Source organism: the organism of the source record quoted next, unplaced genomic scaffold (assembly GCF_019419815.1).
Source record: "Pyrus x bretschneideri cultivar Hongxiangsu unplaced genomic scaffold, Pyrus_bretschneideri_v1 Contig265, whole genome shotgun sequence".
In the NCBI taxonomy this organism is placed as follows: domain Eukaryota; kingdom Viridiplantae; phylum Streptophyta; class Magnoliopsida; order Rosales; family Rosaceae; genus Pyrus; species Pyrus x bretschneideri.
Genome location: NW_025999574.1, coordinates 333520 through 350841, shown reverse-complemented (window position 1 = coordinate 350841; position 17322 = coordinate 333520). Strand labels below are relative to the sequence as shown.

The following is a 17322-nucleotide window of genomic DNA, read 5'->3' as shown; positions in this document are numbered from 1 at the left end:
AGCATAGCCCCATTACTTATAAGCACATGCAAAGTCTCTCATTTCTCTAATGTGGGATTCATACTCTCAACAAGCCCCCTCACATATGGCGAATTTTTAAAGCCTAGCAATACAAATCGATGACGTGGAGCACGTGTGATTGTTGGGTTTCTCACATGAAACAACATACTCCGATATCATAAAGAAAGTTGGAGTTCCATGATTCCATTAGTTGCCTTTTGTTTTTTTTTTTTTTTTTTTTTTGGTCAACAATTCATTTTGTGCATGTTTGGAGCAATAAGGTAATCGGTTGCAATGGCCACCGTATCTTATATAATCCAACTTTATCTCGAAAATAAGGTAGAACTTTTACCAAAAGTCTTGGGGCTTCTTGTTCGTTTCCAAAGAATATATAAAACAACGACAATTGAAGCAGCGCAATTCCTACAAAAGTTGACCATCACTAATTACCAAAATAGATTTGAAGTGATTGAATTGCCGTTGATTTGAGTTAAAGGGAGTAAAAATAGGCTTTAATTTTCACTTTCCATAGTGCCTGGTGATCAATCGGTAAAAAACGAAAACCAACCAAATAATATCAACCGCCCACCCTTTCAAATATGCATAGAGACTCGAAAGTGTCGTAGGAAAACAGGATATACCAATTAGCAATTGGTATTATATATTATGTGTGTTGGGATCCACTTAGGATATTCATATGTTGTGTCTCCACTTTGTCTCCCCCTTTTTACTCAACACATATCATATTTCCTTCTACTTGAAGATCAAACCACACCTTTATTTGTTGGGTCAATACAGCAAACCACACCTTACACCACATATATATAATAAACCATATATAATAGTCTACCTAAAGAGAATCTTTAGGATCAATTTAAAAGTGGTCCCAACCTTTGTAAATATTTTAGATAAATACTCAATATTTTGAAAATTAGATATTCATTCGATCACTGATCCTAAGTGCTAATGTTACCTGTGTAAAGTGACGGCAACAAAAAATAAATTGAAAGGCATGTGCAAATTTTTACTATCACATCATCTATGGAGGCGAAATTAGGATTTAACTTTTGGCTAAAATTGGTCTGTTAGAAGATTCAAATCTCCAGAGATGATGTATTAGTGAAAATCCAAGCATGCCCTTCAGTTTATTTGTGTATATCATATCTTACACTCTAGTGACCTAATAGACGTCCATGTTTTAAACCATTTAGATAATTATTTAAAATATCTAAAAAGGTTGAATCATTTTCCTACTGTTCTCGCTTTCCTACCGCCAAACTCACACATTAATGTCATGTGTCAAGAAGACCAACCGTTTACTATCTAGTTTATCATGTAGTTGTTCTTTTTATATGGAGTGATTCAGTAGTGTTCGAAGTTCGATAGGTTTTCAGCAGAGTTTTGAGTGGACTTATTAAGTTTTGACTCACAAGGTTGATGATTGGACAAATTCTTAGGGTTTGGAGTGCAACTGTGGAGTTTTTTTTGTCACATCCGAAACAAGATATTTATTGGAAAACAATTACTCTACGATCGAGAAGGAACCAATAGATTAACCGATGGAGATAAAAAGTCGAACATCAAGTAATTTTCAACATTGAACGACAACTTTTTACCCTATCTAGCTGCCCGTAAGAAGAACAATGTAGAGTGTAGACCACACCTGCTACAACCTTGTCTCATGCATAACTCCACCATCGTCTGGCCTCCTACTCCCCCATACCATGCAATCCCAAACCTCTCCCTCCTTATCCCTCACACACTACAACCCCAAGCAACCCCACACCTTATAAGTTATAACCCAACCACCCTCTTTTTTTTTTTTTTTTTTTTTTTTCCCTTCTAGTTTTTAGTTTTCTATTTAGAAAAAGGCTTGGCTCCTCAAGATTTAGAAGAAATTCCTCCTAAATTCTTAGATCATCTCTAAGACCATCTCCAACCCTTAGGCTAAAACCTAAAATTTTTAGCCCAGAAAATTTAGATTATAGCCCAGAAACAGCTTTTTTACTTTAACCCTTCTAGCCTAAAGTTTTAGCCCCAGATTATTAAAGAATGAATTTAAGCTAATTTTTTTTTCTTAAAGTAACTTTCTTAAAAGAAAAAAATTATGTAGACTATCATAATTTAATTTTATAAACATTTTAACCTAAAAATATTTTGATTCTAACAAATATTGAAAAATTACAAACCGACACCATGAAACTCGTTAAACACTATTAAAAAAATATGAAACTCATAAAAGATTTTTTGTAATTACTTTAGCCGTTAGATTTAAATTTGGACCGTTAAATTTTTTTTTTTTTTTTTTACTGTTGAATTTCATCAAATTAGATCTTAATCGTTGGATTCAATGAATTTATAAATATAAAACTAAATAAAATACACATATATGATGGGCTAGCCCCACTAATCCTGGGCTAAATTGTAACATCCCACATCGCCCAAGGGAGTGAGTCCTGTAAGCCTTATATGTATATTCTCATCTCTACCTAGCATGAGGCCTTTTGGGAGCTCACTGGCTTCGGATTCTGTAGGAACTCTGAAGTTAAGCGAGTTTGCACGAGGTCAATCCCATGATGAATGACCCATTGGGAAGTTCTCGTGTGAGTTGCCAAAAAAAAAAAAAACGGTGAAGGCATGGTCGGAGCCCAAAGCGGACAAGATCGTGCTACGATGGAGTCGTGTCCAAGATGTGGTAGGGGCCTGGGCCGAGATGTGACAATTTGACATCAGAGCCAATTCCTGGCCGGAAGTGTGCCGACGAGGACGTCGGACCCCTAAGGGAGGTGGATTGTTAGATCCCACATCACCTAGGGGTGAGGATCCTCTATGCCTTATATGTACATGGTTACCTCCTTTAGCATAAGACCTTTTGGGAGATCAGTAGCTTTGGTTCCATCGAAACTCTGAAGTTAAGCAAGTTCGCGCGAAAGCAATTCCAGGATGGGTGACTTACTGGGAAGTTCTCAGGTGAGTTCCTAGAAACAAAACCGTGAGGGCATGGTCAGGGCTCAAAGCGGACAATATCGTGCTACGGCAGAGTCGAGCCCGGGATGTGGTGGAGTCCGGGTCAGGATGTGACAATTTGGTATCAGAGCCAATCCCTAGCCGCAAGTGTGCCGACGAGAACGTCGGGCCCTTAAGGGGGGTGGATTGTAACATCCCACGTCGCCTAAGGGAGGGGGTCCTATAAGCCTTATATCTATATTCCCATCTGTACCTAGCACGATGCCTTTTGGGAGCTCACTGGCTTCGAATTTTGTAGGAACTCCGAAGTTAAGCAAGTTCGCACGAAAGCAATTCCATGATGGGTGACCCACTGGGAAGTTCTCATGTAAGTTCCCAGAAACAAAAATGTGAGGGCATGGTTGGGCCCAAAGCGGACAATATCGTGCTACGGTGGAGTTGAGCCCGAGATGTGGTAAGGGCCCAGGCCGGGATGTGACAATATTGTGCTACAGTGGAGTTGAGTCTGAGATGTGGTGGGGGCCCGGGCCCGGATGTGACATAAATCCTGGGCTAAATCTGGCTTTTGTTTAGCTTTTAGCCCACACATTTAGCATGGGTTGGGTTGGATTTTTTTTTGGGGGGGGGGGGGAATAAAACCTAAAATATAGCATTTAGCCCAGGGTTGGAGATGGTCTAAAGGAGATGTCAAATATGCCAATTTAATTTTTTTAATTCATGGGTCCCATTAACAACCAATAGAATAAAAACTAAAATTAATTTTGATTATTTTTTATTAGTTAATGTAACTTTGGGCCCGATAAAATAATAAATACATATTTGACACATCCATTGGAAAGAAGAGGATTTAACACTTGTATTCAATTTGCCACATTAGCCATCAAATATAATTTTGACATATTATTTTTGACATCTCCTTTTGAAATGCTCTTAGTGGCCAATTTGCAAACATTGTGTGCATAATCAGACCTTTCATATTGTAATTCACTCTATAAAGATAATCTTTACAAAAATCAATTAAAACTAAAGTTATTTGGTCAATTAATTGTAGCAAATAGATAGAAAGCTCATAATTCTTTTACCAAATCTGACCGTGTTTTTATACAATTCGATGCTAAACGATCTCATATTTATTTGATTTTTACAAATATGAATTTTACATAGTGATTTATAATAGAAGAATGGTTTCAATTATAAGCATGAAGTTTCATGAACCCGCTGTGTGGTCAATTGAGGAAAAACTCATCCTCATCCATTAATTAAGGAGCCAAGTTTATTCATTCTGTTTAATTTTGTGAGGTCAAATTACTCTTTTGTCCCTATATATACGTGACAGAAAAACTAAGGAAGTTAACTAAAGGACCAACCATGTGAGACTAGGTTGAGTTGGAGGACTCTTAAGAGCTCAACTAAGTATTTTAACTTCAGAGCTCAACCATAACTAAACTTGGATATAATTAAGTTTAGGGGTGCTTTGCTTGAATTAAGTCTTTTTTTTCTTGTTTTTCGGTGAATAAAGGAGGTGAAGACACCCCAGACGAACTAATACATAGCATTAAGAACAATAAAGCGGCTCATAGGGTGCCTACAAGATCATCCGTTAGATGTTGCATAAGCCATTGAGGAGGAAACTGAAAAGAATACAACCCAAGGTCCAAATTGTAGCTCCATTAAGTCTTTTAACTTAAGAGCTCAACTAGAAAAGCACATTGGAGACTCTTAGTGAGATTATTAGTGCTTAAATTTTAAGGAAAACTAAGGAAAAGAGTTTGAAAACTTTGAGTTTTAACGATAAGAATAAAATAAAGGGTAAATTGAATAGTATCACGATTGATTTTTTATTGTAAAAATGTGGTTTTTCGTTAAAGTGAATAGTACCGAGAGTTTTGCGTTAAAGTTCCCTAAATTTTAACTTAAGAGTACAATTAGAGAAGAACATTGGAGATGTACTCTTAATAAGATCATTAGTGCTTGAAATAGCTAGCTAGGTTGGAAGTTGTGACTCTGCACGGAGCCTTTTTTCCTGGATGAAGTGTCATCCACGTGGTTATAGTGAGTGTGGATTTAAGACTTTGGTTTTGCTTACAATCCAACGTCACAAGGAGCTTGGCTTTGGCTTATAAATTTAGAACAACCCACTTGCCTCCAATTCAGAATTATTAGCTTAAGAGCAACAAGAGGCAACCTTACACAGTCCTCCTTCACCAGTCCCTCTCCCTCTGCCTCTCCCTTTCCCTCTTCCTCCTAGTTTGGTCAGAGAGAGACACACAGAAACACATATATATATATAGCAGCAGGGGCATACATGGAAATGGAACAAAGGAGGCAGAATCACAAAGTTGAGGCCATTAACACATCTGACATGGCTGAAGAGATGACTGTTGATTGGAGGGGCAGACCTTCCAATCCTACCGAGCATGGTGGCATGAGAGCTGCTGCATTTGTTCTTGGTATAGCCACATCCTGTATCTTCTTCTAATTACTTCTCTAATTTGGTTTTTTATAAAATTCATTTTCTCCTGTATATAACTTTTGTGATAATTAATTATTCAGACTCACACTGAAAGCATGTACTGCTATTCTAATGTACATACGCAACCGAAACGGTTTCTTGATTTAGCTTATGAACCACACCTTTTTTCAAATAAAAAAGAAGGCCGCACCTTAATTATCATGACTCTTTATTTTAATACAACGATATATTTAGAAAAGTGTTATTAAACACTTATTTTTACCTCTTACAAACACTTGTTAATTGTTGTCCATTGATTTTCTTCAATTCATTTGATCTGACAATCGAAAATTGAGAGGGGTGTGTAAAAAGTAGAAATGGTTGATATTAGGATAAGGGAATTGAGCTAAGCCGCATAATGAATTAGGTCAAGCATAATAAACTAGTTCGAATCACTATTCATGAGAATCGCTATTCATGAAAGTCGAACTTAATTACTTAGGTAAAACTCCATTAATTAAATTAATTTAAGCAAAGCTCTCTCACCATAGATTGTACTTATTTTGTTTTCTACTTTTGTAATTAAGTTGTATGACATTTCTGTTTTCTTGCACAGGGCTTCAATCATTTGAGATAATGGGAATTGCTGCAGTTGGGAACAACCTCATAACATACGTGATAAATGAGATGCATTTTCCTTTGTCGAATTCGGCCAACGTAGTGACAAACTTTATTGGAACTGTCTTTCTCTTAGCCCTTGTTGGCGGCTACCTCTCCGATTCCTATCTTGGGAGTTTCTGGACCATGCTTATCTTTGGTTTTGTGGAACTTTCGGTGAGAGCTACCTACCTTACCCCTAGCTTAAGCTCAGCCTTCGTTCATCATGATCTCACCTTTTTTGTTTTACCCTCTCTCTCTCTCTCTCTCTCTCTCTAACTACAACAAATTCGATTTGCTGAACTTGTTTATGTTATGAGAATGAGTCAATATAGAGTGACAAAATAACTCAGTTAAAAATAAAAAGGAAAACTAATGAAAATGACTTGAAAACTTTGAGTTTTAACGATAAGGATAAAATAAAGGGTAAAGTAAATAGTAGCGCGGACTTTTCGTTAAAACTTCCAAAATAAAATCATTCATTCAAATAAATGAATAATTATTTTCTTAACAGTTGATTGATTGAGTAATGTTTCTACTCAATTAATTAATTCATGTGAACAATTGATTTATTAATTTTTGTACATGAGGGTATACGTACGCATTCTGAATTTGCGCGCATGCATGCATGCAGGGTTTCATATTACTATCAGTCCAAGCTCATGTTCCGCAGCTAAAGCCACCGCCATGCAACGTTAATAACGGAGAGGAGTGTGTAGAGGCAAAAGGGTTCAAGTCATTAATCTTCTTTGTGGCACTTTACTTGGTGGCATTGGGGAGTGGCTGTGTGAAGCCAAACATGATCGCTCACGGGGCTGACCAGTTCAACCCAGATGACCCGAAGCAGTCCAAGAAGCTCTCCACCTACTTCAACGCTGCCTACTTGGCCTTTTCCATGGGTGAACTCGTCGCCCTTACTCTTCTTGTGTGGGTCCAAACTCACTCTGGAATGGATGTTGGCTTTGGAGTCTCAGCAGCCGCCATGGCCATGGGATTAATCAGCTTGGTTTCCGGTACCCTATATTACAGGAACAAGCGACCTCAAGGAAGCATACTCACTCCCATTGCTCAAGTATAATTTGAACTTTTTCCAATTTTATCCTCTTAATTAATTAGGAATTTTATATCGAATCTAATATATATCTTATGGGCCAATCAGGAATAGTAGTTCATACAATCGGTTATAAATATATTGTTTGATGTGTATGCGTCGGTATGCAATTTTGTTGGCTTATGATGTTTAAAAAGATTAACATGCGTGTGGGTTGTCGAATTCGAATACTATACATGGGAGTCTGCACAATGCATGTAAATAACTATCATTTTCCTTTTTAGGTTTTTGTGGCTGCAATGCTAAAGAGAAAGCAGGCTTGTCCATCTAATCCACAGTTGCTCCATGGAAACCAAAACAATGTGCTTCATGACAATACTACTTTCTTTTCTGACGCTGCCAGCTTTCTTCACACTGAAAAGTTCAGGTAAATTTACAAAGCAAAAGGGAAAAAAATAAATCTTTATTTCAGTATTTTATAGCTAGAATAACTACATCTTGTTTCCCATGCATCGTGCATGTCCTCTATTAAGATAAACAAAAATAGTAAGACCAAAATATGTTTATCCACGTATGAAGTATTAAGAAAAGCAACTAGTACTTACTTGAGCGATGCTTGTAAATATATATGTTGTCTTTTCTCTTGCAATCATTTATGCTTAATTAATCTGCCAAATTAATTAATGATGATCAGGTTCTTGGACAAGGCTTGCATTAAAATTCAAGATGGCACTAATTCAAAGGAAAGCCCGTGGAGATTGTGCACCGTTACTCAAGTGAAGCAAGTCAAAATACTACTTTCAGTTATTCCAATTTTTGCTTCCACCATAATTTTCAACACAATTTTGGCTCAGCTCCAAACTTTCTCAGTCCAACAAGGAAGTATGATGGACACCAAGCTTACCAAATCCTTCCATATCCCTCCAGCTTCACTCCAATCCATCCCTTACATCATTCTCATCGTCCTCGTCCCTCTCTACGACACTTTCTTTGTACCCTTTGCTCGAAAATTCACCGGTCACGATTCTGGCATCTCTCCATTAATGAGAATAGGGTTTGGACTCTTTTTTGCAACTTTTTCGATGATCGCGGCTGCCATCATGGAGGAAAAGAGAAGGGATGCAGCTGTGCATTCGAACAAAATAATTTCCATTTTTTGGATCACCCCACAATTCTTGATCTTTGGATTATCAGAAATGTTCACTGCCGTAGGCCTCGTTGAGTTCTTTTACAAGCAATCCTTGAAGGGGATGCAAGCATTTTTAACTGCCTTGACCTATTGCTCATATTCGTTCGGGTTTTACCTGAGCTCTCTACTTGTCTCTCTGGTGAATAAGATCACAACCTCATCACGTGGTGGTGGTTGGCTGGGTGACAATAATCTCAACAAAGACAGACTGGACCTTTTCTATTGGTTGCTGGCAGGCCTCAGCTTCCTCAACTTCCTCAACTATCTATTTTGGTCTCATTGGTACTCTCACACCCCGTCCTCTTCATCAGCACCAAGTGCGCTACCCCAGCTGCATGCTCATGATACTACTTGCATGGAGGATTATAAACATCATAGACTGGATGATAATATACCATAACTTATTTAAGAATATTTAGGGTAGTCTTTTCTAAGAAAATAGCTCTGAATTAATGAAGGTGATTAATATATAGGGCTCTGATCGATCTATCGCATATACACATATATATGTTCGTATTATGTATAGAAATCAGTCGCATGCCGTATAAGAGAAGCCAAATTACTATATATCAATATGAGCATATATAATGGAGAGATGCAAAACTTGAGATGTAAAAATTATGTTTAGATTACGTTTTATATTTTCATAATATGTAAAAGTTAAATCTACTCTAGTGTGAGAGATGTAATTTGGATCACATTTTTCTCTCTTTGATTGATAGGTCACGTTCATTTGAGAGATGTAATCTAGATTATGTTTTATATTGTAAATTTATATTTTCCAACGAATATGAATATTTTAGACTCCATCCATTTATGGCCAACTGAAAAAATGAAAATGCTTATTCCAAGGTATTTTGCATTTCCCATTGCAGATGCTCTAAGGTGAGGCCGTGTTTAATTTGCACTTATCTATTTTTGGGAAATTCTATAGGCATCCTTTAATAAATAAATAAAAGGAAATTAGTAATGTTGATGCAAATTTCGTACATGGTTGATTTAATGAAATTCCACCTACAAGAGAACACAGACCCTTAGCCTAATTGACGAACATTTGAAAAAAGGAGAGAGTTTTCGCCAAAGGGCCTCTGATGCCTAAGTCAAAAAAGTAGTAGAAAGAAAAGAGAACTTGATAGAGTTCTGAGTAGTAAGTGACGATTACGGTTTCTTCTGTTTGACCTGACTATTTATAGGAAAAAACCCTAGCGGGCGTTTGGAAGGGGAGGCTGCAAAGCATACTAGCTCTTTGATGATGCAAGCCAGTCTTCGAAGTCTTGCCAGCTAGTAGTTTTGAAGATCCATGTTGGTAAGAGCACAAACGCTCTGGAGACCCAGAGGAAACTACATAGAGTTGGTGCCCAGCCACCATTGGGCATTGTATATATGGCCTGATGGCAAGACATATTATGAGTGGTCAAAAGAAACATTGTCTGTTAGTGACATAAAAGCCTATTTACCTTTAGAGCAGACTAGTCTGCTCGCGATGTTAAAAGTAAAACTGCCATATCAAACATATTGTCTATGTGTCCTTCTCCTATTGTACGGGGTTGTATTACACTACCAATGTTCAAATTAAGTGGTATCGAAACCTTTTTTTTTTCTTTTTTCTTTTTTTTTTTTTTTTTTTTTTTTGTAAATTCTAATATTAAAGGAAGAGGGAAAGTTCGAAACTATTACATTCATTTAGGAGAAGGGAAAGTTTCGAATGTGGGATGCATGAATAGAAACTAATACCCTATCCACTAGGATATTAGACCACATGCATCGATACCTTTTTTTTATTAAAGTGTATCTTAGACAATTTTTTTATTATTTATTATAGAAAGTAGTCCGCCACATGTTAATAACAAATTAATTTCCTCTTAATGTAATTTGGGTACCACATGAAGTGATTTTTAAGAGCAAAATAAATCGGCGTCGGTGGACAAAGCAGATTCACAAAGAATGCATATGTAGGCAAACATATTGTTATTGAATACCTTGGAAAGCACTTTGAACTTTTTCTTTGGAAAGAAACCAAACATGATATTTATATTTAATTAAGATGGAGAACCATGCGTTGAGTCGGTGCCAAATTAATGAATGAGGATCCTCTCCTGATCCTCTCTGGGAGGATTCAGGAGATTCTTTAATCATATCTGTTTATCGTAAACCGTGTGATCAATTTTTATCAGATACTATTTATGTTTAATTTTAAATAAATAATTTAAAATAATTTTTGACCGTATGATATACGATAAACAAACACGATTAAAGGATCTTTTGGATCCTTACAAAGATGATCCGACAAGGATACTCATTCTAAATTAAAACGAAAGATGTTGACTTTTTTTCTTTGCGAGGAATTTGTGTAATTAACAAAGGGAAAGGAGGATATCCCTTAACCTTTGATTCTCTGAATGTCAGAAAGGCAAATACGGGTGCTCGCCTACCTATTGCTATTTGCCTAGTGGAGTGATGATTTGCTCCACCTCTCCTCCTGTAGACTGTAGAGGAAATCTAACTACCATGAGCCTTGGGGTGATGCATGCATATGGAACATGATGATCAATAATATATAAAACCTTATTGCATCTTCTATGTGTGGATGCACATATTTTTCATTTGTGATTACCGTATCTTGACTAACGATCGGAATCGTTAAATTTATTAATCTTCATTTGAAGATTACTTCTACAAAAAATTATCCAAATTCAAGATTGTTTAATTATCTAAACGCATTCTACAAAAATCATTCAAATTCAAGATTGTTTAATTATCTAAATGCATTAACTGAATGGACGGTTCATTATGAAAATGTTACTTGGTATCCACACCACACCGTCAATTTGTTCTGTACATTTGAATGACTAAATGATCTCTAATTGAAATGATTTCTTGCAAGGATCATTTTGAAATGAAAGATAAAGAAATTGAATAGTTCCGATTATAATACTTGTACGATCAAAATACGGGATTCACAAGATGAGAATCAACTCATTATCCTATAAAAAAAATGTTCAAAAAGGACAAAGTTAGAATGGTGAGAGACAGAGATGTAATACTTTTCTACAAGCAGTGAAGTTTGTTCCCAATTTTATGTTGCTAGTCAACCATCCAATCTATATATTAATAATAATAATAGTTTTGTACAATTAAACAGACATGTCTCAAACATGTTTTGATGTCGGTGTCAAACATAAATACGTTCGCCAAAAGATTAGAAAGTCTGTCTAAGGAGGTCCATTCCCATCCCCAAAACCAAAAGGCAGCTATTCATTTCAACATATGTCCGGATGGAAGGCAACTCCGTACGCAGATGGGCTTTACCTACACCCACCACTAACTACATTGATTCATTAGCAACTTTGTTCATGTTACCGACACAAGGTGGAAGGAGAAGTATGAGGCAATACAAAGAAAGCTTAAGGAGAAAGGATGATGAGAATGCTGGTCATACATCCTGGGGTGACGTTGTTGAGTGGCTTGTTCTTAGACAACGGTGGTTTGACATGGAAGTAGCCTTCTCAAATAGAGTTTCAAGTATCTTATTAAGTCTACTCAGAGCGCACGGAAAGTGAATGTAAAATCTGTTCAAGTCGCGAGTTTTTTGTAAGGAGCAAAACAAGATTGGGGGGAGCAGAAACCTACAAAAGCCATGAGGTGGGAATCAAACCATTGCTTCATTTCACGACATAAACGCCTAACACAATACAACTCAAACTCAAGGGGTGGCAAGACAACTGTTATGGCAATAATAACCACGAGGGTAAGAACAATACATATGGCAATGGCATACCACAGGTTTTGAGCTAACAAATTACGACTAAACCTTTTGACCAAGTTGAGAGATCAGGGTAGTTTCTTTTTTCTTTTTCGTCGCTAAGCAAGTGCAGGGAGACAGTAGGGAGCTAAGGAGCCTCTTCATCATTCTCACCTGTTCCCCCTTTGAGATGCAAGTGTTTTTCCCTCCTCTGAAACTCTGTCAAGCCTTTCCCACTTCCAGTCACCCCAACCTTCCCAAAAGGATCCTCAGGAGACTTGAAGATGCTCTCACGCTTGCGTCCAGAAAAGAAACCAATCTGACAATGTAACGAGTTACACCTCTGGATAAGTAATGAAGCATTTCGTAAAAAGAAGAAAAGTTTAAAATAAGACAGTGGCAATAGTTTGTCTAATCTGTAATGCGTCCACCTTTTGTGATGAGGTACACTTAAGGCAACTCACCGTCTTGGAAAACACTATTTTGATTAAGACAAGGAAGAAAATACTACGAATGTAAAATTTTGGAAACACTCCAGAGGTGCGCAGACAAATTAAAGCAACCGATATTCTTGTTCCTTGACAAACACCAACCAAAGAAATAGTGCAAACACATTGAAATTCAAAATGTCAAGCTAACATACCTTCTTAGTCTTGCCCTTGGTTGTTTGGAACTGTTGCCAAGCATTTTGACGTTTATTCTGTGTAACTTCCAGTTGTTCCATCCTCATCTTTGACTTAAAAGCATGTATCTTTTTACGTTTGGTGATTTTCTGTAGATTTTGAAGTTGGCAAGAATTAGTCCCCAAAAAACAAGTTGTAACAACACATTTTAAAACATTATACCACAACTTCTAGGGTTCAAGAAAATAATAGATGACCAAAAAATAATTTTGATTGCTACCAAACTAGTACTACAAGTCGGATCTCTTATCCTTGAGACCAACGAAAAAAAAAGATTTAAATCACTTAATGCGCTGAAAAACTACCAAATTTCTAAATTAACAAAGTGAATCAAATTTATATCATGTCGAGTCAATAACAAAATTTGATATCTTATTATTCTACTAAAATGACTGGTTGCGTGTTTCAAAAAAAAAAACTTCTTAACAGAAACTTCAATTTTCATAATTAACAGCTTTTGTGTAGATTAGCGTAAGCACAATTTAATTATAACATTGTACAAAATATCATTTTTATCTTCTGTGGTTGGTTCCTGCTATAGTGTTTTTACCTACTTTAAACCATATGAAAACTACAAAACTTCAGTAGGGTACACCCTTCTACAGTGATTCAGGTGAGTTAGATTCCTGAATATAGAAACCAGATACCTTGAGTTTGATTCCTGTAACACCATCCCTACAGTGCTGTGGATTTAATAAATGTGATTTCTATCTATTAATTGTGGGATCCATAATATTGAACTCAATAGTTGTAATGACTCCTCCTATAGGACTCAAGTTTTCCAGCAGGAGTTTGATTCCTATAAACTGGAATCAAACTCAAAAATTCTGGCACACTGTGGAAGGCCAACAGTAATAAAATTGAGTCATTTAAGATTTAACATTTTTGTCCTATGAATATTTTACCACATCCACACTTTTGTACGGTAAGATACCAACAAAATAGATATAGATAGATAAAGTACCACATCCTCTGGATCATCAGGTTCTATACGAAGTTTTGCTGGTAAGCTTCGTGATTGGAAATCAACAGAAGCAGCTTGCGCAATCTTCCTTTTAAGCGCTTGTTTTGTGGCCTCAGCAACCCTTTCAGCTTCCAGCAATGCATTGACAGCCCCTTCTTGAATTGGTCTGACATTGTCTGGATCCACCTGAAGTAAAAAAAGTAACAATGGCAGACCACAATTACATTTTAAAACAAGAATGATTTATGAGCCAAAATAAAGGTAAGGACATGCAATAACAAATGGAACCAGTTACGGGGAAAAAAAAAGGGATCCACAACCTCAAATATTAAGTTAACTTCATCGCCAAATTTGGAAAAATATGTTCATTTCAAAATTGAATAATAGGCGACATAACTTTCAAGAAGCAAGTAAAGCATCACTCATTGTTATTCAAAATGTCAATTCTATGACCAGATAAAACTTCATGCTACTGGAATAAAATATGTTTTAATAAAAGAAAATAAATATCATAAACAAGATTTTAGAGACAACCACCTAACAATTCAAAGAAGAATGTCTTACTGAAGTAAAAGCATATCAATTCAAATGTGTCTGAGAAATCATACCTCTTCTTTATTTCCCCAGCTCTCATAAGTAACAAAGTACCCATTCGGAGTAAGAGACTCGATCGTGGCATCATACCTGGACATTCAACTAATCAACCACAGACAAAAAGAAAAGAAAGGTAAAGCAAATGTAGAAAATTGAAACACAAATCTACTGAAACTCATCTCTATTTCACATACCACTCCCCATCTTCACTCCAAACAGCTTGAACTTTTGTGCCAACAGGAAACTTGTCATGATAAATGGAAATATTCCCTGAATCCTACATGAGGAATGATTACAATGTAACCACAACAGGACACAAGAAAGATCCAAACGGGAAAAATCCAACATAAGAAAACAGTCATAACAGTAATATCAGCTTTGTTTGGGTCAACAGAAAAGTTCATTTGAAATGGGTTTAATATAAAGGAAAAGAGCACAAAAATGCACTATAGATAAACCCCACAAAAAGCATTACAGTGGTAGCAGCTTCATAACACGCATTACTAAAGGTCAATGAATGTGGGAACAAAATTCCACATTAGTATACCAAGTATGGTTTGAAGTTATTCTGAAGTTGAAATTTATACTGAGCAAACAGCAGGAAGTTTTTATACAGAACCCCAGTGCTGCACCTTTTGAGAAACAACACTGTTCATGTAAATCATTCCTAAGCCAAAAGAAAAGCATATTTCTCCATAGCCACATACCACAGAATACATTGTAGGAGTAACCTTGTCAAAGCATATATTCGCTCACAAGAACAACAAAGAAACACAAACAGAAAAAGAAAGTAAAGAAATTCATGAGGATGTCAACTTACATTTTCATTCCTCTGAGTCTGAGGCAAACTAGGTGATGCACTATCACTTGTCCCGAAACCTAATCCGGAATTCTGATTTTGCTTTGCAGTTGCAAGTAGTTCTTCTGTCAGAGCAATTACCTGCATTATCATAAATTAAGCCCAAACATAAATTTAAACAACATACATACAAATAGACGCTACATTGTAAAGAGAAAATTATTGTCAAATTTCAAACTTAGAATCTCAGCGTGAACATCGGATATCAGGTGAAAGAGAGTGAAAGCTGACCATCACCATACATAGCACACCTGCAAAGGAACCAAGATAGAAGTAACATGCTACTTGATGAAGCTCTAAGGATCTAATGTTTTTCTAAATTCTAAATTCTCCAGAGTTCCGATTTCTGGAGTGTATGAACTTTATTCAACACACAAACCATCCTCACCTTATTCAACCCTGTAATGAAAATAAACCTCCACAGGTGCCATAGCAGTTAATTGGCGTTGCTAGTTTGAGCAACATCATGATTCCTTCAAAAGAGAGAAGGAAGAAATAAAAGAAGAATGATAATGCATTGAAAACCTAGATATCCCTCTAATAGTAACTACAATTGGCTGTCATCCCAAGGGCCAGAGAAGACGTTGCCTCAGTTTTCACACGGTAACATTAAGATAGAGACCTAAACACTACAAAAAAAAAAAAAAAAAAAAAAAAAAAAAAAAAAAAAGGAGAGTTCCAGTAGGAATGAATCGAAATCGCGAATGATTTGATCAAATGTACATGAATATCTATACAAAAAGAAACAGACAAAACAGATACCTCATTGAGCTCTCTTGCCATGTCAGCATACTCAGAGTTTGCAGGATCATCAGCTAAAAGCTCCTTTACCTGATCCAGAGGATCGCAGAAATTGTTACAAAAAGAACATATCTACAAGAGAATACAAAGAGAGAAACTTGGTGTACATAAACATTATACACGAGGTTCAATGGCAAAGGAAGAAACTTCAACCTTGATGTACGAATAATAAATGTTTCCCCACAATTTAAAAACAACAAAACAAGCTGAAATTCATTCACAGTATACATTTGGACATGGCTTACAAATAGAGAAAAAGTCTGAATACACATACATTACATATAGAATAGTACAATGATTTCAATTTCTATGGTATTAAATAACCACGGATGCAAACAGATAGTAGATTATGTAGACTCAATTCCTAAAGTGAAATCACTAACTGCACGCATTAAATACCAGAATTTCAAAATTTCTCCCTTTCTCTAGTTTGGTTTGCTACCAAGACAAGATCAATCAAAATTCCGGAGGAAAGTGTTTTGCTTTCAATAGAGACGGGAGTGCACAAACCTAAACAGGTTAATTGTATCATAATTGGTATAATGGTAAGAAAAACCCTAATTGAATAGTAATTCAAATAAACCCTAATCACAGTCACAGCATATATCGACTGCAACGATGAAAATTAACCATCGTAATAAGAATAAAAACAGATGAAACAAATAAGAAGAAGAACAAAAGAGTGGAGTGGGGGACCTGGTGAAGCTGATCTTTGTACGTCGAGAGACTGGAAGTCAGCTCCTGTATGCTGAGCTCTTCTCCTCCTTCTCCTTCCATTCTTTATTATTTAAGTTTTCAAATTTTCAGAGATAATACCTGTTGGTTGGTTCTGAGAGATTTTTTTACAGAAGCAGGAATCGGAAGAGAAAGGGAACCTGAAAACAGAGGCAGGAATAAGAAGAAGTATAAGGGAAAGGGGATGCTCCAAAAACCGAAACCAGACCGACAGAAGACAATCGATGCAACAAAACATACGAAAACAAAAGGTGTTGGGACCCTCAAACAATATTAATGGCCCAATATCTATTGTTGGGTCAATGGGTCACTTAGGCCCACTGACAATCGCCGGGTTGTTAAAGAGCCTCATTTATAAGCGGATGATGCTTTAGCAGTGGCAGAAAGCAATTATGTGTATACATTTTAGTGTGGGTTCGATCACCACTAATCTTCCTGCCCAGCAACCAATCACCCCCTCCCCCAAAAGCAAAGATCGAATAGTCGCCAAGTTGTCGAGGACACGTCTGAAGAGGAGGTGAGCACCCTCAAAGTTCACCACCCCACCTGCTAATGGACTACAGGGCAACGGGGGGAGGGGGAAGGCGAATAGGAACCGATCGAGAACCCGAAACACTTGACTGACTGA

At 36.7% G+C, this 17322-nt stretch overlaps 2 protein-coding genes across 6 annotated transcripts; one reads left to right on the top strand and one right to left on the bottom strand.

Moving 5' to 3' along the window:
* Window positions 1-5064: 5064 nt before the first annotated feature.
* On the top strand, window positions 5065-9125 carry LOC103933408 (protein NRT1/ PTR FAMILY 4.3). Its single transcript, XM_009343106.3, has 5 exons — window positions 5065-5417; window positions 6036-6253; window positions 6711-7148; window positions 7412-7554; window positions 7822-9125. Exons 1-5 carry the CDS (start codon window positions 5273-5275, stop codon window positions 8714-8716), a joined length of 1839 nt encoding a protein of 612 aa, XP_009341381.2. The 5' UTR covers window positions 5065-5272; the 3' UTR covers window positions 8717-9125.
* Window positions 9126-11959: 2834 nt separating this feature from the next.
* LOC103933409 (survival of motor neuron-related-splicing factor 30) lies at window positions 11960-16919 on the bottom strand. 5 transcript variants are annotated; one of them, XM_048587388.1, is made up of 9 exons: window positions 16656-16728; window positions 15921-15989; window positions 15547-15631; window positions 15120-15409; window positions 14494-14576; window positions 14314-14389; window positions 13706-13891; window positions 12702-12830; window positions 11960-12377 (listed from the first exon to the last, which is right to left on the bottom strand). In XM_048587388.1, the coding sequence occupies exons 4-9, from the start codon at window positions 15249-15251 to the stop codon at window positions 12207-12209; spliced, it is 777 nt and encodes a 258-aa protein (XP_048443345.1). In that variant the 5' UTR covers window positions 15252-15409; window positions 15547-15631; window positions 15921-15989; window positions 16656-16728; the 3' UTR covers window positions 11960-12206. The 5 variants fall into 5 exon arrangements, with proteins under 5 accessions (XP_048443345.1, XP_009341382.2, XP_009341383.2 ...); XM_009343107.2 differs by lacking the exon at window positions 15547-15631 and having other exon boundaries at window positions 15120-15239; window positions 16656-16919; XM_009343108.3 differs by having other exon boundaries at window positions 15120-15631.
* Window positions 16920-17322: the final 403 nt, after the last annotated feature.